Below are 27,313 nucleotides of genomic sequence, written 5' to 3'. Positions count from 1 at the left end.
TGTCACATGAAAACTTCAGAACGCAAGTCACATTTGTTATTGCATTTTATTATTTAGCAGGAGGTCTCTCATATCTCAATGACTGCTCTGAAAGCAAATAAACTGAATGTCTGAGGCTTTCAAAACAGATATTGTAGAGCCCCAAGCAAAGATATTAAGGAAGTGATTGAGAGAGAGAGAGAACCTATCAACTACATGCCGGCAAAGTGCAAGGTGGTAGAAGGACAACATTGAAGGTTGCACTGAGCAGGTAGTTTTGCCTTTCAGCATTTCTTGCACAATGATAAGTTGCTTGGGAGAAGTGCAAGGTGTTGAGGGACCACAGAGAATGACTACCTGACTCAGATATAATGGGCCAGAGTCCTGAAGGATGAGTTGTCTTACCCAAATGAGTATGAATGAGCACACCAGGGACCAGATGTTCTGACACTTTGCTTCTGCCCCAGTGCCCCTAAAATGCTAATGCGAAAAATAGCAGCAAATTATTTTCTAGTAAATTGTCATCATTTTAAAATAAGGTCCTGTGTTTGGACATTATTTTATTGTTTTCTTTAAAATAGTTCTGAAGCATCTTTTATGATTTGAGGGACATTATACATGGTGACTCTTTTCCCCTTTGAGTGTTTTGTTGTTGTTCCTCAAAATTTAATATTTCTATTCACTTCCACCTCAAGGTTTGTTTTTGTTGCTTTAGTGAAAGGTACGAGGTATCTGCTGCTTCTTGTTGAATCCCTCCTCTTCTCTAATACAAATACTTAAGATCTATCCCAGCCATCACCTGGTGCCTACTTATGAAGAGCTACAGACTCATGATCTTACTAAGTATTAGCCCTCAAGTGATTCAGCAGAGAGCACAACCTTGAAAGATACATCTTCGGCTGGCTTTCCAGTGGCAATAAGGAGGCTTTGATGTGCAAGGTCTGAGTCTGACAAAGGCTAACTGCCATGGCATACCAAATTGGAAATCACATACATCGTTTCAGCACCCCTCACTCTCACCCCCACTAAGTCTAAACTCTGCCTATGCATGAATACCACTTACCTGTTGGATATTCTTAATGACACAGTGAATGTCTCCTCTACTTTCCTACCTCCTATAGACCATCTCTCTGATTCCTCTAGAAACTTCTTTGGAATGCAATCACTAGATCACTTTATTTTCTTCTATAAAATCGGCCAGGATGTACTGGTTTTCTTCTTTATTATCTAGTACGAATGACCCTTCCTACTGTCACCCTTGCTGACCCAGCTGGATCATTGTGTACAGTTACTCACTCACATGTTTTCCAAATGCACAACCCTTCTAAGTGGGAACCTGAAGTTTCTGAGTCTTCATGCTCTTTGAGGTCTGTGGGATTTATGTAACTTCTGCTGTGTGCTAGGTTTCCTCACTTAGTACTCAGCCATAGTGTATCTTATAAAACTTCAGCTGAATAATGTCATCGCTGTATATTGACATCAGAATTGGAGCCTCCTCTGTCACGACATTTATTGTTAGAGAATATAGGAGACTACCAGCAAAAGTATACTGTCTGCAGCATTCATTGGACCAGGGGTTATCGGGGTTCTATTTTATGCTGTATCCAACTTCTGACACATAAGGTAAAAAAGGCCTTGGATAACTGGTGCCCTCTCACTAACCCTGGCTTCTACACTTATAAATCGGTCTGTAGAGCTTCAAAGATGTAACACAAGTATAAAAAAGTACTTTAACAGTACTATTACATAAGATTTTGTAAATGGTAAATATTTTTAATATTGTCACACTGTTGTGATTTGTTATTGTTTGTAGTTTGTCGTTAAATACTTGTTGCACTGCTTTCACAAAGATGTGTAATTCTTTGGTAATTTAAAGCATTGCTGTTGATATTTGTGTGCTGACTTTCTAGTTTATTTAATAGAATCTCAATAAATGCTGATGAATGGAAACAGAAAAGGAGTTATGAATGATTTGTAGGAAAGACGGAGTTATGAAGAAAGGTAGGAAATAATAGCGCAGGAAGGAGAAAGGGAAGAAAAAAAGGACAAAAGATGGAAAAATTGTAAGAATGACTTATCCAATAAGTGAAAAAAAGAACAATCAATTTTTGGTTGATCTTTTATTGGTGTTGTCACATAGCTCTTGCCCGTTGTGTCAAGCTTCAATAGACAAGCTGTTTCAGAAATCAAACATTCAGGCTTCCAAGAATTTAACCATCTCTCCAAGCAAACTTTTTGTGTGTCTTTTACAGAGAGTAAAGGCAGATTTAGGCATTTCATAAAATGAAGCTAAGCAAGAGCCTGAAATCCAGATCATCAGGACCCTTGGGATAAAACACAAAATTTAGGTTTTCATACTGGTCACAGCTTGGAGGAAGCTTATTACTTGAAACAAGGATATGGAGGCAATAAACATTCTGAGGTTTATCTTGCTTTGATCTTTATATTTGATAATCATTTTCAAATGGTCTAGTGTGTTCTGAAAATGGAGTCGTGCTTCGTGGACTTGAGAGCCTCTTTGGGAATGACAAGCTACAACCAGAATTTGGAACTAGATAATATGGGCAGATTGTTCCATGAGCTGCAGAGACAGGACAACCCCCTGTGAATAGAAGATAAAAACATGGGTCGAACAGTGAGGACTAGAGAATGCAAAAGACACTAGGATCTCAAATCAGCTTTCTGTAACTCCATAAGGAAACTTAAAGGAGTGATGCATCTTGGAGATCTGTCAAGAGTAAGATGCTTTCCTAAACATGCTTCTCATGCATTCCCTTTTGATGGTTTTATATCCCAGATTCTAGGCTGGATCTTATGGTCTGCATTTTTAGATGGGATAAAAAGACAGATACTCACTTAGCCGAAGCCTCACAGTCACTTAGTGGAAGAGGGAACATCAGTTTGTTTCTTAAATGACATTGCACTGGATTTTCAGAATTGTCACAGCCGGGAAATGGCTCACTCTCAGTCAGAGCCTAAGTCAAACCCTTCTCAAATGAGAGCATACACACATGGCCAGCAACACACTTGTGACTACCCTTCACTCATCAAAAATCCACGGCATGAGATTTTGCTATAATATCCTCACTTCTGTATTGAGAAAATAGCTGAATGGAGACCTACTTTGGGTAAGAATAGAAATAGTCTTGTCAACCTTGACCTGAACTTACTGTGAGCCCTACCTCCAGCCAAACTTCTGTAACATGGGAGAGACAGTGCATTATGCTTCTAGAATTGAGAAACCACGGACCTTCCCACACTTTTCCGCATGATTTCATTTAAGAGATTTGTTGTTGTTATTGTTGTACATTTTGAATGTGGTTCCCTTTTAGTTCTCTTTCAATAAAACAGGCCCTGACAGCCCTCTCATTCAGATTATTACAGAGTTGTACCATCTCAGGCCAATGCATTTAGGAAATATGTTGTTGGCACTCACCAGCGAGTGAGATGCATAAAGAAAATATTCTAATGACAGTTGAGTTGAAAGAGCTTTGATCTCTCTCCAGAACTGTACTCATGGCTTTGAAATGCAGTTTTGGCAAGAGGGTAAAGTCTGGGCGCCTTGGCAATCAGGGCTGGGCCCCCTGAAACAGACATTCCAGGGGACCCACAGCCTCCAAGGTGGAATCCAGGTGCATGGGTTGCACTGAGGTACTACATGTGAGAGGCAGATCTGGGAAGAAGATCTGAATTAGAAGGAATATTCCAGGCTAGCTTAACATTTCCCAAACTGGGTTCTGCTGCTACCAGATTTTTGGCAAAGGTGAATGTGAGGAGAGGATTGAGGACTGTGGGCAAATATATTTGGGATCACTTAATAAACTATCTCTCTTACTCTAATTTTACATGTTTAAGACTCTGAAAACTTTTACAATTAACAAAAATCTGTATTTAGCCTTGTTTAATGCAGCATGTCCTCAACCCATTTAACTTGGATGCTTTTATCCTTTAAATACTCATCTGCTTTTTAGTCTTCCATTGCCAGCGTGACCTGAAGAACACTGCAGTCGGTGTTCACAGCTCTTGATCTGGTAGGATCTTGAGTTGCACAGTACAGTGTTGTGGGAAGTGTCCAGATATCCAGGTAACACAGGCTCTGTGCTGCCATATTCAGTGGGGGTTTCCACTTTTTCCACAGGTAGCTCCTTAGTCTCTGCCCCTTGCACTCATCCATATCCATCAAAAGGAAACAGTGACTTCACTAACAGATATGAAAGCGCTATGCTGTACAGTTCACATGGTTACAGAAGTTTATCACCATTCCCCACCTGTGCCTCTTATTCAGTATCAGTCCTGGATTGTTTCATCCTGTTTGAAAATTTTAGAGAGTGACAGTTGCTCAGAGTTGCCAATCAGTGACAGATCTCTTCAAGGAAACTTTTAAGGGATAAAATTTGAAGTCTGTATTCTAATGGGGAAGACAGGTGCTTGAACTTCAAGTAAAACACAAAACAGGAGTGATGTTTAGCCTGGCAGTTAAGTATGCAGCATCACACATCCAACTGCCTGTGCTCTATCGTCAGCTCCTGATCCCAGCCCCCTGCCGATGCAGAACCTGGACTCAGTGGTGATAGTTCGAGTAGTTCTGTCCCTATAACACACACGAGAGACCTTGTTTGCATTCTTAAATGCCAGCTTCAACCCATCCCAATCCTAGCTATTGCAGGCAATAGGAAACCAAGCCACCCAAGGGAAGCTCTCAGTTTTTCTGTCTCTCTCACTGTATCATTTTTTTTTCTGTCCCAGAAGTAAATACATAATCTTAAGAAGCCACAAAGCAGAGTACTAGAATTAAAAGTCAGGGCACAGGGTGAGAGAACTCATTTTTAGCTACAGGTTATGAAGAATTTGCATTGCTAATAATTATTGCACGAGAAGCAATGCTCTGTAAGTAACTTACAGAATGTGGCAAGTGCTTTCTCAGTCACAGCCACTACATTACACACATGTCTGGTTGAGTGCCGTCCTCCTAACACCCCTAGGAGATGGTCAGCACCACCCTTGTCTCACACGTGGTCTTGAAAGGATACATAGAGTACATCCAGTCGAAGCCGGACATTGCAGGAATGATTAGATTTTAAAAGCCTGCATTCAGTGGGAGAGACTGCAAGGCAGGCGGAGGAAACCAAGGGGGATAGTTAGCAAAAGGGCATCACTAGGGAAACCTGGGCCTTCTCAGGAGCAGGAAACCATAAGAACTCCAGTGCTTTACATTTCAGGAAAAGAAAATATGGATTCGAGTCACCAAAAGCTGAGACCTGCACAACCACATGGAGGCAGACTGTCAGTTCAGATTCTTTCACAATAGCAGGAAATCAGGGTCTAGGCTACAAAGAGGGACTTGCATTTTCTCTTGTGTGCTGATGCTGCTAAACTGTCTCTTCAGATTCTGCTGGCATCTCCGTGAGCTGAGACTCAGAGGTATAGCAACTTGTCCATAAATTCAGATCCGTCTGTCCCACTCTAAATAGTATTGATACATAAATTAATCATCAAATAATACTTTGAATTTAGATCGATTTTTCTGGGGGTGGATCAATGAGTTTCTAAAATAAATTTAGCCAATTTACAACTTATATGAAGGCACTTCAAAAGTTCATGGACAGTGAAATTAAAAGTTTTTGATTTGGGGCAGGGGCCATGGCCTACCAGCTAAATTCCTCACCTTGAAAGCGCTGGCATCCCATAAGGGCGCTGGTTCTAATCCCGGTAGCCCCACTTCCCATCCAGCTCCCTGTTTATAGCCTGGGAAAAGCAGTTGAGGACAGCCCGAAGCCTTGGGACCTTGTACCATGTGGGAGACCCAGTAGAGCTCCTGGCTCCTGGCTTCGAATTGGCACAGCACTGGCCGTTGTGGTCACTTGGGGAATGAATCAACAGACGGAAGATTTTCCTCTCTGTCTCTCTTGTCTCTATATATATATATCTGACTTTGTAATACAAATAAATCTTTTTTAAAAAGTTTTTTATTTGGTTCAAAAATTTGAAATTTATACCTGCAAAGGGCCTTCAAAAATATTTATCACAATTCACATTGTGAAAAAAAATGGATTTCACATTTTTGGCATCAAAATAAATGTTTCCATTTTCCATGAACTTTATGAAATTCTCTTGTATACAAACCAAGTGCTCCTACAGTTGCAAAGGGAAAATCAAAGGGTCCAAGCAATGCTTTTCCTTTCCCTATCAATATTCCTGAAAGGCATCCTGTACTTCCACCTCCATCCATTCACAAGAGAGGGGAGGAGGGAAAAACATCACAATGAAGGGATAAGCTAGTGGGAGGAAGGGCAATGCCTACATGGACGCTGGTGTTGAAGATTTTTGCATTTGGGGCACTTGGCTCTGAATTGATGGGAAGACCTCAGCCAGCATAAGGGAAATTTTTAGCCATGGAGCTCTTTTTTTTTATGTCTATTGGTGGATCGCCCCAGAGAGATGGGGAAGGGAGAGGCCAGAGGAGCCAGGGATCTGGCTAGCCACTGTGAGTCTTCCCCCTTTGGGAAGTGGAGGCTTCCCAAAGAACGAAACAAAACCCACATACAAACCAGGGAGAGACTCCAACATCCCATATTTCTGCTTTTGGGCCAGGATGAATGCCACCCCCTGAAAAGATTGGCTTCTACAATTAACACTGAATAAACAACCAATTAAAACCTCTCCCCTGCCCCTACCCCACCCTGCCTCTTCCTCTCACGAAGCCTCTCATGCCAGAGCAACGGGGCAGAAGTGGCTTTCTCTAATAACATTTGTATTCTCTGAGAGAACATTTGATGGAAATGGACAAATTAATTAGAAAATAATAAATAATGCAGAAAGGGAGGATCCAAGAAAATCTTGGCTCTCCTGTGTTTTTCTTCTCCTCCCATGTGTTCTCTTTTTACCACATGCCCGGATGAGCTTGTAAATGAGGGTTAAGTTGTTGGAAGAGTTGACGCGGCCTTCTCACTAGTTGTGTGATCTCTGAACCCTTGTTCCTTCATCTGTAAGATGGGAATACCTGATAGACATAGCTAAGCAGCGCGTCCTGAAGGTTTTCTCCATGCCAGGCATATTCTAAACACTTTATGCAGCCATTACTAGCCTAATCCTCAGAAAAACTTCATGTAGCAGACACTGTTATCACCCTTGTACTGTTCCCAAAGCAACTGGGAGACAGAAAGTTAAATGAAATACCCACAGTGGTGCAAACTACATGGAGAAATGCAGACTTCAAGCCTTGGACTGTAGCTTGGGAATGTGTTAGGTCACCTATTCTACTACACGAGTTCAAATGCTGAACAGAAGTGTGAACACATACACTAAGGCCGGAATACCTAAAACAAGTGTTAGCACAGAAGGAAATTCCAGTATTGGATTTCTCCTTTCTGCTTTACCTCTCTGACTAAAACTCCTCATAAGGCTTCCAGTGTAAGAAGCTGAATATGAGTTCTTAACGGGAAGAAAGGTTCAACATATGATTTGTCCACAACCATGTCTGCAACCTCCCCTGACTGCGTCACCAATTCAAGCTAACATTTTTGTAGTCATAAAAGTATGGAAATATTTGGGGTCTTAGTCTTGGGATTTTCTATGACACGGGCATCCGAAAGCACTCTGTAGGTATTAGCCTTACCCTACTCATGATGGGGTAGAAGCATCAGTTTGTGACCTACAGAGATACCTTGGAAATCAAAAGGCAATTGTAAAATAATCCAAACATACTATAAGTACACTGAGGCCTTGTAAATCCACAATTGTTGAAATCAAGATGGGGTACCTAAATGCCTTAACTTTATCTCTCCAGGTTTAAATTCAACCCCATCAATATTTACTGAGTGCTTTCCAGACAGGAAGCCCTGAACTGAGAACTGAGTATATGGATGACTGGGTAACCCTTCCTGACCCACAGATGGCCATGGAAGAGGGGTAAATCACTTAGTTGGAATAGAGGATATGAGAACATGCACTATTATGAAGAAGTAAGCACATAACAGAGATGGGGAAGGAGCTGGAGGTGTGCTGGATTCCTGAAGCAGCAATTCCAGAGTATACACAAAACCATTTTATCAGAGGACAAAGTGTTAAACAGAGTTTGAGCAAAGCAAAGAACGTGAAGGAAAACATCAATGGGTATCGCATCATGTTGAGTATCAGAAACGCTGCCTGGTCCCAGAGGAAAGCCCAACAGAGGGTGTAGACAAATTGGGCTGAAGAGCAGTTTTAATCTTGTAGGGTGTGATCAAAGGGAATTTAGAATTGACTCTCCTGTAAATGGGGATGCCCTTCTGTTACTACAAGAGGGGAGGAAGAAGGAACCATTGTTGGTGGGCACCTTGTATATATCCTGTCAGAACTCACTGGGGAGAAACAATTTAAAAAACCCCTCACCAACCCAAAGCAAAGGGCAAGTGCCTCACACTCAGTGTTTATGTTTTCATGAGAGAATCTTATTTCCCAAGGCAATTATTGATTCTTGAGCACATAGCATAGATAAGTCTTTTTATAGTTCCCTCCCTCTCTCTCTTTCTCTCTCTTTCTCTTTTCCTCTCTCTCTCTCTCTCACACACACACACACACACACTTAATTCATTTTGAAGAAATGTCAGTCTACAACAGCAGCAACACCGAATGCAGTATCCCTCTCTGATCTATTTTACAGATTAAAAAATAGAGGCTTACAGAATGCAGGATCATCTATGGGAAGTATTTTGATATCTGAAAGAAAATAAACTTCCGAGCTAGTCAGTATCAACCATGCACACCTGTTTTACAACTTTTCACTGCCTTTAATAATGTTAGGACACCTGTTACTCACCTTGAGAAAAGAGTAAGAGCCTCTTATGGTGTTGATACAGATAGGAAAATAGATCTTTCAGTGCAGTTTTGTATTCTGCAAGTAGGTAGTCCAGGGTCTATGGTGAATTAATTAAAGAAGAGAACAAGGCTAGAAATCATATTTTCTTCGTGGTTTCTGTTCTTGACTATACTCATATTGTGCTGTCCTATCAGTATAAAAATATCTTATGGGGCACAAATGTTGACTACAGATAAATGGTTGTTCAAAGTTGAAATCAGCTATTCATAAACTCCGATGTTGGCAAGGCTCTTGAATTTAAAAGGACTTAATTACCTTGTCTGTGAAATGGGATCATCTCAATATTATCAGGGGAACACAATGAAGTGTAATTTAGAAAGAGATTATCAGAATATCTGGCACATAGCAGCAGCTCTTAATCACCTGGGGAGTGGAATACCTGTTGTTTGAATAGTACCTTTTGGGGATGATGATGTTAGCAAGGTCTTTTTTTCTATTTCAGAGCCTATTTGGATGTTAATGAGCTGAAGAGCATTCTGAGATTGGATGGATCAACACATCTCAATATTTTCTTTGCAAACTCCTCAGAGGAAGAGCTGGCAGGAGTAGCAACTTGGCCATGGGACAAGGAAGCCCTAATGCACTTGGGTGAGTCTTAGGAACTCCTTAAGGAAGAAGCTGAAATAGCACAGTAATGAACTTAGTTGCAATGATTATCACAAGCCTCATGGTGGTGGAGGTGATCAATCCATTTATTACTTTTTAGTGGACAAAACTGTGACGCTCCTATATCATAGTGACCAGCAGGAATTTTCTAATAGAAATAGTGCCACATTGTTAACAATTTCTTTAACCAATTAGAAATCCGAGATCCAGAGAAGAACTAGGGCTTATCCAAAATCACAGATAAGTTAGAGAACCACAATCAAACTCAGCTTTCCAAATCTGCCAATTGATTGCTTTCTCCTTACATCCTACGTTTCCCAGTTCATGCAGGTATCATCTCAGCCTGGCAAACAACTGTGTTTGTGTAGTAAGTTGTAGGCAGTCTTGAAGCACATCATGAGCACAAGAGAAGGTTTATTTGTGAGAAACCATGTTTCTTCCATGTTCCACTCAATGACAGCACCAGGAACTCTCCTTAACACTAAAATTACTCATATCCATAAATAAACCATAGGTTTATCCAAATGAATCACCAAAAGTCAGAAATGACAGGTTTACGAACTAGAGCCCCTAAACAGTGGAGTTCTTTTCATTTTGATTTTTCCACGCGCTCTTTCCGTCCAGGGCTATATGTAGACATGCAAGTTTTTACTTGTGTATAGTTCAGTTCATAACATCGAAGCAATTTTGTGTTCTCTTTCCCCTTACTATTGTGCTATCTCATTTTTCCATGTTGCAGAAGTCTTAGAATTAGATACCATGCCACTTTTTCTGCTTGAAGTCATAATGAAAAACATCCCTTTGGGTTATTTTCATCTCTCCAAAGAGATTTTTAATAACCATATAATATTCCATTGAACTAGGGCTCCACAATTCATGTGACCATTTTGTCCTCGGTGGATTGTTCTCATTATTTACAACAAAGAGTACTGATGATTCAGTGAACATCTTCATCTAGAATGTTAGGACTCAGCAGAGTGTCAGTGTTGGATGTGCTATCAGATCCGCTTCGTCTGCAGGGATGCATCCAGACGTCAGCCACCGCTCTAAATCTATGATATTCTGGAGATAAGATTCTCTGCCATTTCCAGTATGGAAGCTATGCAAATCAAATCAGACTTTGTTCCTCCAGACTTCTCTCATTTCTCACCTGTGTCTCAGGAAAGAAGGCAGTTTTGTTTGTGTTTGCATGCTTGTATAAAGACAGACACAAAAATAAATATCTAGGGTCCAGTGTATTAATCTAGTGGCTAAACTCCTTGTCTTATACACACTTGGATCCCATACGGGAGCCAGTTCTGATCCCAGCGGCCCTGCTTCCCACCCAGCTGTCTGCCTGTGGCCTGGGAAAGCAGTCAAGGAAGGCCCAATGCCTCGGGACCCTGCACCCAAGTGGGAGACCTGGAAGAAGCTACTAGCTCCTGATCAGCTCAGTTCCAGCCATTATGGCCACTCTTTCTATCTCTCTGCCTCTCTATATATCTGACTTTCCAATAAATAATAAATAAATCTTAAAAAATTAAGATAAGTATCTAGTTGTTAGTGTGTGGTGGAATCTGTTCTTTAGGAGACATATATGAATACCTAGAGACATTTTTTGTTGCTCCAGATGGGAGAATGCTACTGGCATCTAGTGGATAAAAACCAGTGATGCTGCTAACTGTTGTACAATGGACACAGCAAAGAATGAGGCCCAAGTTGAGAAATGACATAGCTGACGGATGAATAGCTAGAGAGATTGACACAGACAGACAGACGTTGAGCAGAAGAGAATGTGAAACTCCTGCAAACTTGAAGATGATCAGTTTGTGTCATGTGCGAATCATGCTAAATAAAAGCTCACATGCATGGTAGTACTCAAGTAAGACTTCAATTAACAGCACAGCCTTAGGCATGTCTGTTCCCCTTATCCCCTAACTCCTCTTTCCCTTTCCCCCCCCCCAAAACCAAAGTTTCTCAAAATAAGCAGGTTGGATTAAATGGCTTCCTAGGATCCTTATCAGCTCTGAAATTCTATCCTGTTGGAAAAGCAACTAAAATTGCCATGATCAGAATCTGAGAAGAGTTGATTGGCAGGTTTCTAGGATTAGAGAAAAATATTCCTGATAATTCCATAAATTTCAGAGACTGGCACAGGACCAGGAATACGAGAGGCTAGAAATCCATAGCATATTGTAGTATTTCAGGATGATGTCAGCTTCAAGCTATTTCATCTTTTAAGAGAAACAGTGAAACAGGACTCAAGTGCTCTGCGGAAAGGGGTGAGTTAGAAAGAGATCAGTAAATCAAGCAGTGCCAACCTATACATTCATTCTGGAATCTTAACGTTGTCGCTGAAAGGGGGAACAACCAGGCACTCTCCCCTGCTCTCTCATAGAGAGACTGAACGTCATTGGCACTGTTGTAGCTGTTGTACATGCCAAGTCCATGTCCCAAGATCACAAGCGCAAGATGAAGCAAGAGAATTGCAACACATGTCAGGTTTGTCACAGCTTATATCCGAACTGTCTCCTCCCCTTCCATGGCAATGTTGATCATACGCAATTCTTCTGCAGTAGCCCCAATCAAACATACTCTTTCTCCCTCTTTTCCTATTGTTATGCCATGATCCGTGTAAAAAGCTTCGGGTGAGAAGGAGATTGTGTTTCATATTATGATTGAAGGAAATAATTGAGAAAGATTTTCTGTCTCAGTTGTTCTTTCTCCCTGCATCTGCCTCCCACTTCTCATACCCACACACGTGTGCACGGGCACACACACACACACACACACACACACACACACACACACACACACATCTTTACCTTTGAGTCAGAAGACTCTGCACAATTCAGAATTAATAGATTTGCGATTCCCTTGACTGAGCAAGCTAATCCCCTTGACTTTACATTCTAAAAAAAAGTTCCTCCATACCGGTCCAGATCAACAAAGCACTGTTCTCTCACAATTTCTTTATAAGTTGCTGTGCACGCTAAGCCCCTAGTTACAAGGTTTTTGCAACTGAGGTATAACATTTCCTTAAGTATATTTGAATTTTAAAATTTAACTATCTTCTGCCAGCCTGCATGTGTCTCTTCAGTGCTTAAATGAACATGGAACAGATACTTCCTCATTTTTTTAATTTAAAAAATTGTTTTCAAAACTTCCAATTAATTTTTTAAGCAGAAGCCATGTGGTTTGTAGATACAAGTATAAGAACATGGCCCGGTGTGATGACTCGATTGACTAATTCTCCCCTGGGACTCCAATATGGGCTCCATTTGTGTCCCAGCTGCTCCAGTTGCTTCCCAGCTACCTGCTCGTGGCCCATGAGAGCAGTCTAGAATGGCCCAAAACCTTGGGACCCTGTACCCCAGTAGAAGACCAGGAAGAATCTCCTGGCACTTAACTTTAGATCAGCTCAGCTCCAACCATTGTGGCCCTTTGAGGAGTAAACCAGCAGATGGAAGATCTTTCTTTCTGTCTCTCGTTCTCTGTGTAAATGTGACTTTGTTGTAAAAATAAATAAATCTTTAAACACACAAGCACAATAAGGGATCTTCTGTTTCTCTTTATGTCCTCCTGAATTCTATTCTATCCAATTCTATTAGCTAAGCAATGTTCAGTACTCTGGGGTGTGTCATTTAGACCACTGCTTCTCAAATGAAAATGGGTAGAAAAGTCATCCAAGAATCTGCTTAAAATAGATTGTGATGGGCCTGGCATGATAGCCTAGTGGTTAAAGTCCGCAACTTGCCTGTGCCTAGATCCCACATGACCACCAATTCTTACCCCAGCTGCTCCACTTCCCTTCCAGCTCCCTGCCTATAGCCTGGGAAAACAGTCAAGGATGGCCCAAAGCCTTAGGAACCTGCACCCAGAAGAATTACCTCACTTCAGATCAGCTCAGCTCCAGCTGTGTGGCCACTTGGGAAGTGAACCAGCAGATGGAAGATCTTTCTCTTTCTCTCCTTCCTCTGTAAATCTGACTTTCCAGTAAAGACAGAAGCAGAAATGCCCAAGAGAACTGAGGGGTGGGGCATTACAAAAATAAATTGTGATTCCCCAGGTCTGGGACGTGGTCTGGGATTCTTTAATCTGGTGAGAATTGCCATGTGATGTTTAAGCTGCTTGTTCTTTGGAAGGCCAGGCACTATTCTGTATGCTTACATGTGATTATTTGCCCTGAAACATGGTTTATATTAGTCAGCATTCAGGCAATATTCATCAAGTGCAATGAATACTACACTCCGACACTTGTAGTAGCCATTAGCGGTAGAACACAGATAAAGATTCTTGGCCAAAGACCTGTCCTCCAATTCTAGCTCCTCACTTACTCTTCATCGAAGCTCGGTTACTTTGCCTCTCTATGAATCAGTGCCTCTCCTATTGAATTTTGAGATGGTAACAATGATTTTATCTATATGATACCAACACTGGGCTTGAAGACACACAACAATTGCTGAAGAAACTGTAAGTTTGATGAACACTGTTTACATGTAATCTTGGCCTTAAAATGTGTTCATACAGTATCAAACATGAAGAGAATGGAATTTAGAGGTGGTGTTAACTCAATACATGTCACAGTAGTAGTGGAGGCAAAATAAAAACTCTACCAAAACATCTAAGCTTTAAGGCTTCATTTACCCAGAACAAGCAGAATGTTTGCAAATTAGATCCAGCCTTACTTTCTAAGGAAAGGATTGAGGTGGAAGGATTTATCACCCCAGAAATCTAAGTCTAAGGATGCCGCTTCTTTTAAAGAGCTTGAAGTTTTCATCTCCCTAGAAATGTGTATTTTAATCTTTGAAAAGTAGAGGAATTGTACAAAATGACTTTTGAAACTCCTTTCTGCACTGATAATACTTGCTTTCATGTCATGGGTTGTGAAGCCAAAAAGAAGACACCTGTTATTTTGGAGGGCACAACTTCTTCATCTTTAATTGCTTTGGAGATTCTTCTACCAGGAAGCAGAAGCACCCAGCTAGCCTAACGCTCTGGTTTCCTCTTGTAGGTGGCATTGTCTTGAACCCCGCTTTCTACGGCATTCCTGGGCACACCAACACCATGATCCATGAGATCGGGCACAGCTTGGGTCTCTACCACACCTTCCGAGGGATCTCAGAGATCCAGTCCTGCAGTGACCCCTGCATGGAGACAGAGCCCTCCTTTGAAACTGGAGATCTCTGCAATGACACCAACCCGGCCCCGAAACATAAGTTCTGCGGTGATCCCATGCCAGGCAATGACACCTGTGGCTTCCATAGCTTCTTTAACACCCCATACAACAACTTCATGAGCTATGCAGGTAAGACCCTATGCTCCATATATTTGCTGGTGCTGTATGCCTACTGCAGGCTACAGTCCTGCTTCCAAAAATGCCTTGAACAAGTTGCCTACTTTTCTAAAGCCAGAAGAGTTGTCATCCTTCATTTCAGAATAATACTGTTTTCCTGGGAATTTTAGAGGTTAGAGGACGGTGTTTTTTATTCCGACGCTCCCCCAGAAAACCTCACTTTAGGAGGGTGGCTGGGACTAAAATCCAGAAAACGCAGGCGGATGATCACACTCCACCACCAGCGCACCTTGCATCCCCCAGTCCTCGCTTCCTTGGATCATTTTTCATAAGAAAATCCAATCTTTGAATTTGATCTCCTAGGTAACCTTTTTTACAGCTGTATTTTTCTAAGCTGGCCATTATTGAACCATTTTTTAATTTAACTCAGATCTCCCTCACATAAACATGAGATCGCTACTCTTTCATTTCATCTTTTTTATTTTTCAGAAGAAAATGTGCTTTTCATTTTGCAAATATCAAATCATTACATGAGATTGGGCATACTGTTTCCCTAACTGCATGTATCTATTTTAGCATTTTTTTAAAAAATTACAGTCATTTATGTAGTGTTAAGGGCTTTTTCACTGGGTTCCAGGAAGATCACTTCTTTGGCATGTGGCACCCAAGGCCAGCTGGTGCTCTTTTAGCACCTTTGAAAGCTAAAACTAAATCCTGCTTCTTCTAGCCCGGTATAGTCCTCTTTACTGGCCAGGTTAGTCAATAATCCTTGTGCAATGCAGTTGGTGACCCAGCATTCCAGCATTAAATTTCATTTTAATAACTGATTCTCTCCGCTGAGAACAAGCAAATTCAGTAAAAGTAGAGATTGGATCTAATGCATTACTACTGGCATGTTTCCAGAACCTATCAAAGGGTGCAATACTTCCTGTGTCTGTTAGGTAAAAGGAAGGAAGGAAAGATGGGACAAAGAGAGAGAAAAAAATAAATTCTCATTACACGCTTATAAAATTGATTTGCATCAATAACAATATTTTTACCATATAACGATTTATTGACTATAAAGAACTTTTATATGTTCCATCTCATTTAATTCTCAAATAAATCTGTGCTATCAGAGCGATCTCAGCTTTATGGATGAAACACTGATGTTCACCAATACCATCTACCATTGTCCTTCTGTTGTGCCATTCTTTAAATGAAACCTGGGCAATGACTGCCTGGGGGAAAGGAGCAACGTGGATGACATTTGTGCTCTGTTTTACAGAGATCTGGGGACAGTCCATGGTAGATAAGTAAGTGGGGGTCCCAGGCACGTATTCCTTTTGGAATCAGGAAAATTCTCTTCTGTCTTTGCTTCCTGGGAAGTTTTGCCTCCTTTGCAGTTTTGCCACAGAAACTCCAAGGATTGGATGATCCCCAGTAGTTCCTGTGTCCTGTGCTGATGACTTCTGGAGTCTCTCCAGGACAGGGTTCACACAGGCCACACCTGGCGTCCTTTGAGAGGTCACAAACCCCAAGCCCAACTCTGGTATATGAGAGTCCTTAGGTTTGAGTCTCTCTCTAAAAAAAAAAAAAAAAAAAAAAGACCAGGGTGCTGGGTATTTCCTCAAATACTGATTCCCACTGGCCTTCCATTCCCAGCAGTGCTGACACTCACATCCGGTGTTCCATCCCCTCCAACAGGCCTGCTTACATCCATTTCTATAGCACCTTTCCTAGGCCAGCTCAACACACATGGAAAATAAACAATAACATGAGTTTGGACGTTTGCCAGCCTCTTAGGGGCCCAGAAGCTGCCACTAGTTACCAGACCCCCATAAACTAAAACATTTTTTGTTCCTCTTTGTACATATCTATAGGGTGATTGATTTACTGTTGTTTTTTTTTTAAGGAACCCCTCAGCTCAGTGACCCATTAACAGCAGAACTAATTCACCAAGCTACGATAACAAACTTACACCCGCAAAAGCATATCCAAGGCAACCATGAGCTTGGAAATGTTTGTTTTTCTTAGGATCTCTGATAGATGAGGTGACAAAAGCAGCTGGATCAAAATCAAAACGCAGAACAGAACTGGGTTCTCAGGGCTGGGGAGAGCCCTCGTCGGGACTCCCTCCATCAGGAAAGGAAGGTGGAGACACAAAAGCTTTCCCTTCAAGGATGCTTCTCTCTCAAGCCTAGTCAGTAGTCACATAAGGGGTCTAGTTAGCATGGCTCTGTTCAATGCAGCTTGCTCAGATTGGATTTGTGCTCTCTGCCTGGGCTAGCCAGGAGCATAGCCCTAGCCAAATGTGACCAGTGAGCACTTGGAAATACAACTAGCATGATTGACTCCTTGACGTAATAAACTTAAATTATTTTAATTTTAGTTGGAAGTGGCCATATATGGCTTGCTACCATATTGGCTTTTGTATGCCTAAAGTAATTCTTGAAAGTTTATTACATGCTGGGCCCTTTGCAAAATTTTAGAGTCTTCTCTCATTGAATCTTCATAATAACCCAAAAAGTATGGTTTAGAGATCTCAAGTAACTTGTCCAGGATCACACATATAAACCAAGACAACGATGAGACTGAAGCCTTCTTCTTTCTCACTGCAAGAGGCTCTGTTATTAGCAAATTATTTTTCACTTCTTGGAAGGTTAAGAAGGTCTGAGTGTTTAAGCAAGCATCAGGTAAGATGATAACGGTGAGTGGAGGTCAGTAGCCAGACAATAGCCAGAGATCGCTGTGCGATGCCTCCTTGACAGAGAGTCGATAGCAACTCCAACTCTACTTTTTGAAGGGCGTAAGCCATGGGGACGCCTCAGGGAGGACCTTCCCGTTGAGATCCCCTTGAGAGTGCAGGAAAATTTTCATCTTTCTTTGTGCTGGGCCCTTGTCTCTCACACACACACACGCTTTGATATAGGAGTTCTATGTCTAAGGAATAGATTTTGAAAAACAACACAGTTTAAAGACTTTGCAATAAAAAAATGTTGTTAGTAATATTTATTTTTAAAATATGTATTATGTATTTACTATGTGCCAGTTATAAAACGTTCATATGTATAAAAAATTTGAAACCTCTTAGAAGTTTAAAGATAATGATTTGCCAAAATAAATCACAGGATATCCATACACTAGGACATTGGGTGGCTACTAAAGATGAGGTAGATGATGGCTGATGGGTATGGAAGGAAGCCGACTAGAGCCCAGCATTGTAGCATAGTGGGTACGGAAATTATCTGCAATGCTGGTGCTCCACACAGGAGAAAACTCATGTGCTGGCTGCTGCACTGGCACAGCTGATCCAGTGCCTTGTAATGGCCTGGAAAAAGCAGCAAAAGATGAGTCAAATGTCTAAGCCCCTGCCACCCATGTGGGAGATCCTTAAGACGGTCCTGGCTTCAGCCTGCCTTAGTGCTGGCCAATCCAGCCCTTGTGATCATTTGTGGTGTGAACTAGCAGATGGAAGACTGCTCTGTCTGTATAACAGAATTTTTTTTTCTTTTTCTTTTCTTTTTATTTATTTATTTTATTTTCATTGGAAAGTCATATCTACAGAGAGAAGAGACAAAGAGAAAGATCCTCCTTCCACTGGTTTACTCCCCAGATGGCAGCAATGTCAAGAGCTAATCCAATCTTAAGCCAGGAGCTTCCTCTGGGCCATGAGGGTGCAGGGTCATTCTCTACTGCTTTCCCAGGCCACAAACAGGGAGCTGTATGGACAGTGGAGCAGCCAGGACACAAACCAGTAGCCGTATGGGATCTTGGCAGTTGCAAGGCAAGGATTTAGACACTAGATTATTTCATCAGGCCTGTAACAGCCTTACAAAATAAATAAGCAAATCTTTTTAAAGAAGAAGATGTGGTGTGGTGATTTCAGCATGAAGTTTGGAGCTAAGGTGACAGAACCTGAATCCTCCATGTCCTAGCATTGATCCTAGACAAGCTGCCCTTCTCTCACAGCCTCAGTAACTTCATCAATACCATGCGGGAATGGCAGGTATAATATAAAACTAAGGGAACCACAACTGCCCTGCATTCCATAAAGACAATTAGGAGAATTATTTGCTAAGTTCTTAATGTTCAGAATGGTCACAGAACCATATATATAGTGTGTGTGTATGTATGTAATACTGACAGTTACAGAAAGCTACTGCCAATACATTCATATTTGCATGTACACAAAATGTATTAATTATGAGTATCATATCTATATAATCAGTTTTCTGTGTAAATTTCTTTTTAGTACATTCCAAATGTTCTATACTGAATAGCTGTAACTCTTAACTATTTGTCATTATCAGTATTATTTATTAAAGCAACAAAGGACAGACTTTTACAAAAGGCCACTTAGTATTCTGAGATTAAGTTAAGCAGATGTCATCATCCAGTTAATTTCAGGAAGTGAAAATAAGACTCTCAGAAATCAGTGTATTGCCCAAAATTCTGCAAGGAGCCAAGGCAATTCCAAGTTGTTAACTTCTGCACAATATAACCTGACAGGTGGAAACTTCTTGATAACAAAGTTCAGATAGCAACTTCAGGGCTCTGTGTCAACAACACGGGCGCCTCTCCCTGCTCCCAGCAAACTGCTCAAAGTTCTTTCTGCTTAGGAACAAAATGGGAACAGAGGACCAAGATGAGCTGACTGGTCCTGGAGAAAGAGAGCTTCAGATGCAGATATCAAGAAGAGGTGATTAAGGGCAAGAGGCCAAGTGGGGTTGGCTAGACATAAGCTAATTAAGACAGAGCATTTGTGATAAACAGAAATTCCTTAGGATTTTCCCCCAAGATGCTGATAGCAGCTGATTCTCTAGAGGATGTACTCTGGGACAGACATTTTCTGACTTTAAGCCTTCAAGCTCCAATTCATTTCTGTTCCCCTAATAAACTGTATCACCCATCAATGTTTAAATATTTTAAATGACATGGAGATGGTTAATTTTTAAGTTACAAAAGGAAAAGAGAAAAATAGCAATTGTCATCAACTGGATAGAGAAAAAAATTTTAAACCTTGTTCATCTTGATAAATGCTATATATTACCCAACTGGTTGAATCTCCACAGTTCTATAGGTTATATTTGATTTAAAATTTACACGTGGTGGAGCTAAGTCTTAATATTACATCATTCTTAATAATACTATATTTGCTCCTATTCTCCATTTGGTCCTTAAAGTATACAGCAATTCCCCTAATCACTTACAGTGTGTTATTTTTTATAGTTTTATCATCATCAGTGTCTTTCAAGGAACATTCTGAAAATACATTTTGGCTTGTATTTTCCTTAAGTAGCTACTGAATTCATGAATGTGGTATTGCTAGATCAAAAAGGAATTCATGTTTTGTGTTCTAGTCTTCAATTTTCTTCAAGTTTTCCAATTCTACACAAGTACACACAACACACACGACATCCTTGCAATCATTAGGCAGTCTGCATCTACTAAACATTGAATATGCACAAGACGTGGTTTTTGACATGCACCTTTACGTCAGCCACGTTCTCAGATGAACATTCTTGTTATCATTACCATCTCCCCCTAACATATGGGGAAACTTGTGGCATAAAACCACCTGCAGATCTCATGCGCACTAAGTTACCCATTTGGCATAATGTCTTCCTTGACCATCGTGCTGCTCTCCTTCACTTATTCCCTGGCTCTTTCAGGCCTAAAAAAAGGTGAAGTGCAAAGTTCATGTTAACTTTGAAAAAGCTGCATGATAATCTCATCCCTCTCAGAGGTGTTTGGATTCCAGACAATGCAAATCCACCAAATGTTTGGTATTCAAGGAGTTACACCGTGCATCTGGGTTTGAGAGAAACTTACTTGATTAGTCACTCTACTGCAGTGCTTTTTAAGGGATGTCGGGCTCTTCTGCTTCCTCCAGACATGTTAAAGACTTCCCCGGGGAGCTGTAAGGGAGATTGTCAAAAATTACTGAGGGGATACAAGGCAGCTCAGTATACAAATCTCTTGCACGCTAGTCCCTTCCCTAAACTGAATTCTCAAGATCTTGTCCAACTCTCCAGCACCTGCCCAAACTTAATTTTTGTTTGTTTCATAAGGAGAACTGGGTTTGTGCTGGAGGATTTCCAGTAGTGGATTCATCTGAAGATCTAATGAGATCCAAGCTCCTCTGTCTGGGGTCCAGTTTTAGAAATCCTGACCAGGCAGACCCCTCCAAGTAGTGTTTTGAGAATCCAAGCCAAAGCAGTGCTTTGCCTTATTCCAGGGACAACTGAATAAAACAGGTGGAGGAAGAAAGCAGAAGCAGCCCAGCTTCTACTTTGGAAACAAAGTGTTCAGATACCTCTATGTGTCCAATCCCTGGAAGCACTGAAAATCATATTAAATCATATTTTTTAAAAAACTAGAAGATTATATTCGAAGCCCCTTCATACCATTTGTCCATGCCTGTGTGAAACTTTACCCATCCAAAGTTTCATTTCTGCTCCAGAAAAGTTTTCACATAGATGAGAAGCACTACCTTGCAATCACCCTAATAGATAGCCCTGTTCCAAGTCCCAGGTCTTTCTCAGCTCCATGAACTTGAAAGCTGCCCTATCCCCACCCTCAATTTCTTCCTCTGTAAAATAGGGAAAATAATACCATACATTCCAAAATTATCAACTGGAGAAAGAATTAAATGTGAGCAGAGCATGTGGTACCATGCTTACCACCAGCACTCGAGGAATGTCTCAATAATACATGGTGGAAAAGAGGTTACTGTTCCTGCTGCTGCCGTGTACCGTGAGGTCTGCCTGATCCTCTCTCTGATCTATGATCTTTTGTATAGGACACTGTGCCTCTGTCGCGTAACTTTCGTCTTTTGCAATCTTAGCCACATAATCTAATTGACCTCAAGTACCTTCTTCTTTGAAATCTTTTGGGTTACTTATTTCCTCAATTACTTTCCTACTGTTTGACATCACAAACATTAGCAGCCTTGAAACAATGTTAATTCTTGTAATGAACTGGCCTCAACTACTTAGCTAGAAGTAGCTCTTCAAGGGTAGAACCTTTCAACACTTTACCCTTCCCCATTCCTTGGCACATAGCAGAGAATGTATGGCAGACACTCAGAAGGACTTTGTGAAGGATAATATTGCCAGATTTGTGAACAATGGAATTCATGAATGAGAGGGTGAAAGAATGAGTTGGGGAATCAGTAAGCTCAAGAAATGAATAAAAACAACGAAATGAATGAGTGACAGGTATCAAGTGAGGGATGAAGAGGAGGAGGCGATGAGGGATTGTGACTTAGTGACCAGTGAATTGGGGGCTGTGAAAGGCAGCTGTCATGCCATTGTCCTCAGCTGTGCCCGCTGGACAACACCCTCCTCAGTCTCGGGTGCAGTTTTCCAGTTTTGTCTGCCCTTTCCTTCTTCTTGTTTCCTCCTCTCACCTGTCTCCAGAAGTGATGATCACACAAAATTGTTCACAGATCATTGACTTGAGCACTGGAACAGGCAGCCCTGGGTTGGCAAGGAAACCCTGGGGTTCTAGCACTCAGCTGCGGGAAGACGTCATCATTCTCTCGCATGCCCGCTCCAGCAAGAGCTCCTTGCTTATCTCTCCCTCTGCCTGCTTGCAGATGACGACTGTACAGACTCCTTCACGCCCAATCAAGTGGCCAGAATGCACTGCTACTTGGACCTGGTGTACCAGGGCTGGCAGCCCTCCAGTAAGCCGGCTCCTGTTGCCCTTGCACCCCAGATTGTAAGCCACACGACAGATTCTGTGACGCTGGAGTGGTTCCCACCCATCGACGGCCACTCCTTTGAAAGGTGAGTGTGTCCTATGAAGTGTTCATTCCTTTCCTTTCTCCTGCCAACAAGAAGGAAACTTGGATGGGTAGTAAAGGAAAAAGTTTATGCTGTGTTTCTTGTTCTTGTTCAATGGTTCAACACAGTAGACTGGATATGTAGGAAGCTTGTGAATTTTGATTCAGGGACTTAATGAATGATTGCTTATATAAATGAATATGGACTGATGCAAATTTTTAATGTTTTATTTGTGTGTATGTACAAAGGGCTAAAACAGATTCTTCTCTAAAGACAACATTCAAATGGACCACCACTATACGTAGAATGCTTAGCATCACTAGCTTTCATGAAAATGCAATTAAAACCTGTTAGAATTAGCATTATCCAAAAGACAAAAGATGTGTTGCTGAGGGTGTGGAACAAAAGGGAACCTTGGGATGCTTTTAGTGGAGATATGAATGATTAAAGCCAGTATGGAAAGCCAGCATGGAGGTTCCTCAGAAAAATGAAAACAGACTTACCATATGATGCAAAGGTTCCACTTCTGTGCATTTATCCAAGGGAATTGAAATGTTTGCCAAAAAGGTATCTAGGTATCACGTTGATTTCAGTATTGTTCACAGTACTTAAAATCTAGGAACAGCATGGGTGACCAACCATCAGATGAATGGATGAATATGAGTGTCAACTGGGATGTTATTTAGCATTATAAGAATAGAAATCTTGCTTGAAAACAAATGGATGAAGTTAGAATTGTGGTAAATTGGATAAGCTAAGCACAGAAAGACAAATATTAATATTTCATACGTGAAATCCAAAGAAGTTGCATTCGTTGGATTATATAGTAGAATGAAGGATACCAGAAACTGTAGGCACCAGGTAAGGTGCTGATCTAAGAACAGAAAGAACAATGTAGACAGAATGTTTAAGCTTCAATGATCTATTCAACAGCCAGTCACTATAATATATAATAACACATTGTGGATTTCCAAACGGTTAAGGATGCAGATTTGAAATGTTTTCCATAATAAATTATGAGAGATGATCAACTAATTAGCAGATTGAATCCTCTCATATTGTCACTATGTAACAAAATATTACGTTGTAGCTCACAAATAGATTAAATTATTATATTCTACTAAAAAAGGTAAAACTTTAAAGTTCCATAAAAACATATTATTAGAGCATGGCTTCACATTAAATGTGGACTCTAATTTTTCACATTACCCTCAGTCCCTGACTCTAGAACCTCCCTTTGGCAGCTGGATCAATGTGATCACTAAGGGGCAAGCGGACCCCCCGTCTCTGTGGAAACTCCCCTCCTCCTGCCCCTTCCATCCTTCTTATAAGCTCAGAGAGCAGTTTGGGAAACCTCATGGTGACACTTCAGAGCAAACTTTCCAGCAGCCTGTGGATTTATTTATTTTTTGTGTGGTGATGAGAAGTATCAGTCTTTTGGTCAAACCTTGGCCTCAATTCCACTTTAAAAATGGAAATTTTTAAATGAGGTTTCCTGTGTATGTATTTAATTTGTATTTCATAAAGCAGTTATTGTCCATTAAATAAATACCATCTGATTGTTGGAAACCTATTGGAGGGTTAATTGTTGTGTAATGAGATATGTCTCTATTACATAGTGCTCTCAGCTTCAATCAATATGTTTTTAATAACCTATAGTCAGTTACTGCTTTGGGTTCATACAATAGCTATTCTGTTCAGTCTAAGATTTCATAACAGAGTTATCATGTGTTAAATTAAAACTGACATTTTTGAAATACATCTAATTAGGGTTAACAGCTATGTAGACCATAGCCTATAGCTACAGGAAGTTGATGCACAAGTTCAATAAATTGTTGTAAAGGAATAGAGCTACATTTTATGCATATCACTCTTCCATGCACGTGGAGTTTATACTCCTGCAAATCAGCTTAATAAAGAAGTGCATAAGCTTTGATGTCATACATTAATTTTCCACTCTCAGTTTTATCACCCCAGTTGATGAGACTCTAAACCAGGCATCTCACCTTTCTGACCCTCAAAGTCTTCTTTCACGTGCAATTGTGTTCATTTCACCTAGTTTCGGTGAGGAATTCAGAAAAAGTAACATCTAAAATAAGCCAAGCACACAGACTGTATGTTCAAGGAATAATAAGTCCCATTTTTGCAGTGTTTTCCAGAGTTTTTTAGCTACTTGAAAACTCTCTTTCCATGAAAAACCTCTGGTGTTTTCCACTGCATCCATCAATGCCAATATCTTGCCCCTGGCCATGCTCACATCCTCCTGCTGTTCTCACATCTGTGGTCTAAGAGAATACAAGGGTTTCCCTTAGAAAAACAGATTGGATCCTCTCACAGTCTATATTCTCACACATGGGCAACTGAATAAATAATTCAAGGCCACCCCTGGCTTTTCTAATTCTTTTTATTTTTATCAGCCTTGCAAACATGTGTTGACTGAATGGTTTCAGTTTTCTGAACAAATGGCTATGGTGCACTATTACCAGACTCCTGAATATAGTACCAAGAGACCCAGAGCTGAAACCATCATGACCTTGTTCATTGCCCCCTTTTCACTTAGCCCTCAATTTTCTGAGACTTTCTCAAATGAAGTTCCTCTTCCAAATCTGACTGTCAAAACTGATTTCAGTAATGATTTTCTCAGTTATCTGAAAGAAGGTGCCTAGCTAATACTATTCTAAAACACAACGTAATAGATGAATCACAGTGGATGCCTTAAGAACACTTTCTATTAGGACTTTTGGCAATACTGAAAATATCTTATAACTTACTGCCCGAGGCAGCAGCCAATAGCCAACTGTGGCTGTGGAATATGTGAAGAGAGGCTAAGTATGTGTTAGGAACCAGAATTCAAACTTATTTAATTCTAATTATCTAATATTTAAATAGTTGTGTATGGCTGGTAGCTGCCATATTGAATTGTGCAAATTTAGACATTTAAACTTTCAATCTCATGAACAGGAGTAAAAATAATGATTGGTATATTTCACAAGCAGAATTAGCATCCTGCTTGTGAAACATTTTTGCATATTCAAGATGTATAGTACACAACACTTGTTGTTGTCAGTTGGATGAAGATCTGCTCATCCTTCAAAATGTTTACAAGGGATTATTTATTTGCTCATCATTAAAGTATTTACTATGGATGCGTTGGGAGCTCAATGAACCTCATTTGACTTTATATTTTGTCACTCAAAACAAAGTATTTAAAGGAAGCATAAGGAATGACACCATGGACATTAAGGTTCCTAAGTGTGTCAGTGTATTTGTAGCTTCATTGTCATCATGAAACTGTTCACACAGTTCAAAGAATTGTGTTCTTGGAGGAGAGCTTTCCAACATTAGCAGGTCTATGCTAGTATCTACCCCAGGTTACCTACCTGCAAATTTTTAGTAACTTCGGGAATAACTCTACATTTTTAAAATAAGTAGAAAATTCATAGGGTATAAAATAAGTTACTTTATGTTCCTCATTTCAGAAATATTGCCAGTGATAATTTATCATAGAAGTTGTTTCATCAACATTAAGATACTCTTATACATTAGGTTTTTAATATGAATTTTTAAACCTGATATTATAGCTTGCACATTTTCTATGAAGCTATGTAACATTTACCATTATTTTTATAATAACCACTTATCACTCCAGGAAGTAGTCTAACCCTGAGCTAATTAATTATTCTCCTCACACTGAATGTTAGCGTTCGTGCAATGCATCTCTGTGCTTTTACATTTACAGTGATAAGGATAATGATGCAAGCCTGCATTTGGAAGGTCTAGCCTCAGATAGTCATGGCTATTAGGGATGTATCTGAGTGACTGGTCCTCATTCATCCATCAACAAATCTTGACGAACACTATCAGAGTATGTGTTTGAGTGGAAACATAATGTCGAAAAACATGGACACTTTCCTTCAAATCTCATATTCTATGGACAGAAATTCACCTGTGAACCTAAAGAATCTTTATAGAGGAAACAGTTTCCATAATGTATACAGAAAGGTGAGACATGTCAACAAGGTGGAATCAGGATAACCTAACATGGCACAGTCACTAAATGGAGACCAGAATGGAAGTAAGCAAGGCTGGCGTGACAGGAGAAAGACTACAAGTCCTGCAAGTACCATGTCAGAGGACAGTAGGGGCTGAAGCCACTACGCAGGCCAGCATGGCCTGACCTGTTCGGAGATGTGATTATTTGCTGCAGATGTGAAAAGGAAGACGGGCACATTCCAGCAGACCATGTTCGTATGCACATATGTAGACATGCTCACCATGAACATGTGACCACAGAGGTGTGTAGAGCTCCCGTGTAATGACAGAGGGGCCTTGAGATCTGACTCCTCTATGTACCTTTAGGCAGCCAAAGCATGCTGATTTTTTTTTTCTAGGAATAACTCAAAAAGTATCAGCAAGGACATTACATTTTGTAAAACAATGAATTGGGACTAGGACATTTCATGACATCATTCCATGATTCATTTTCCAGTCCCCCTGCAAAGACTGTTCAGATTTACAGAGTTTCAGGATCCACAATAGTACAGGAGAAGAGGACTCATCACTCTCTTACCCACAAGTGCCTCCTCCTCCTCCCAAACAGATGCCAAATCCAGAGAACAAGTAGGATCCCAGATGCCGTTATGGCCAAGGGGAGATTGAATCCAGATACACAAGAGAGGAGAAGCCACCATAATATTCCACTTCTGAGGTTGGTCCCATTGAGGGATTGGCTCATGGCTTGGAAAGCTGCTAAAATGAATTAGATGGTATAGTAAGGAAAACTGCTTTTGACTGTTAAAATTAAGGACTGACTCACTTATCCCC

At 40.7% G+C, this 27,313-nt stretch overlaps 1 protein-coding gene across 1 annotated transcript in view; it reads left to right on the top strand.

Moving 5' to 3' along the window:
- The window catches only part of PAPPA (pappalysin 1), a 234,249-nt gene that overhangs the window by 46,987 nt on the left and 159,949 nt on the right, over positions 1-27,313 (top strand). Inside the window, exons 3-5 of the mRNA XM_041004621.1 lie at positions 9,279-9,424; positions 14,436-14,729; positions 22,300-22,492. Of these exons, the coding sequence (XP_040860555.1) occupies positions 9,279-9,424; positions 14,436-14,729; positions 22,300-22,492 (633 nt within the window). The remainder of the gene's footprint in view (positions 1-9,278; positions 9,425-14,435; positions 14,730-22,299; positions 22,493-27,313) is intronic.

The sequence above is a fragment of the Ochotona curzoniae genome, unplaced genomic scaffold (genome assembly GCF_017591425.1).
Source record: "Ochotona curzoniae isolate NIBS_2020 unplaced genomic scaffold, NIBS_Ocur_1.0 scaffold_3208, whole genome shotgun sequence".
Taxonomy (NCBI): Eukaryota; Metazoa; Chordata; class Mammalia; order Lagomorpha; family Ochotonidae; genus Ochotona; species Ochotona curzoniae.
Note: the sequence above shows the minus strand (reverse complement) of the source record. Positions and strands in the feature narration are given on the sequence as shown.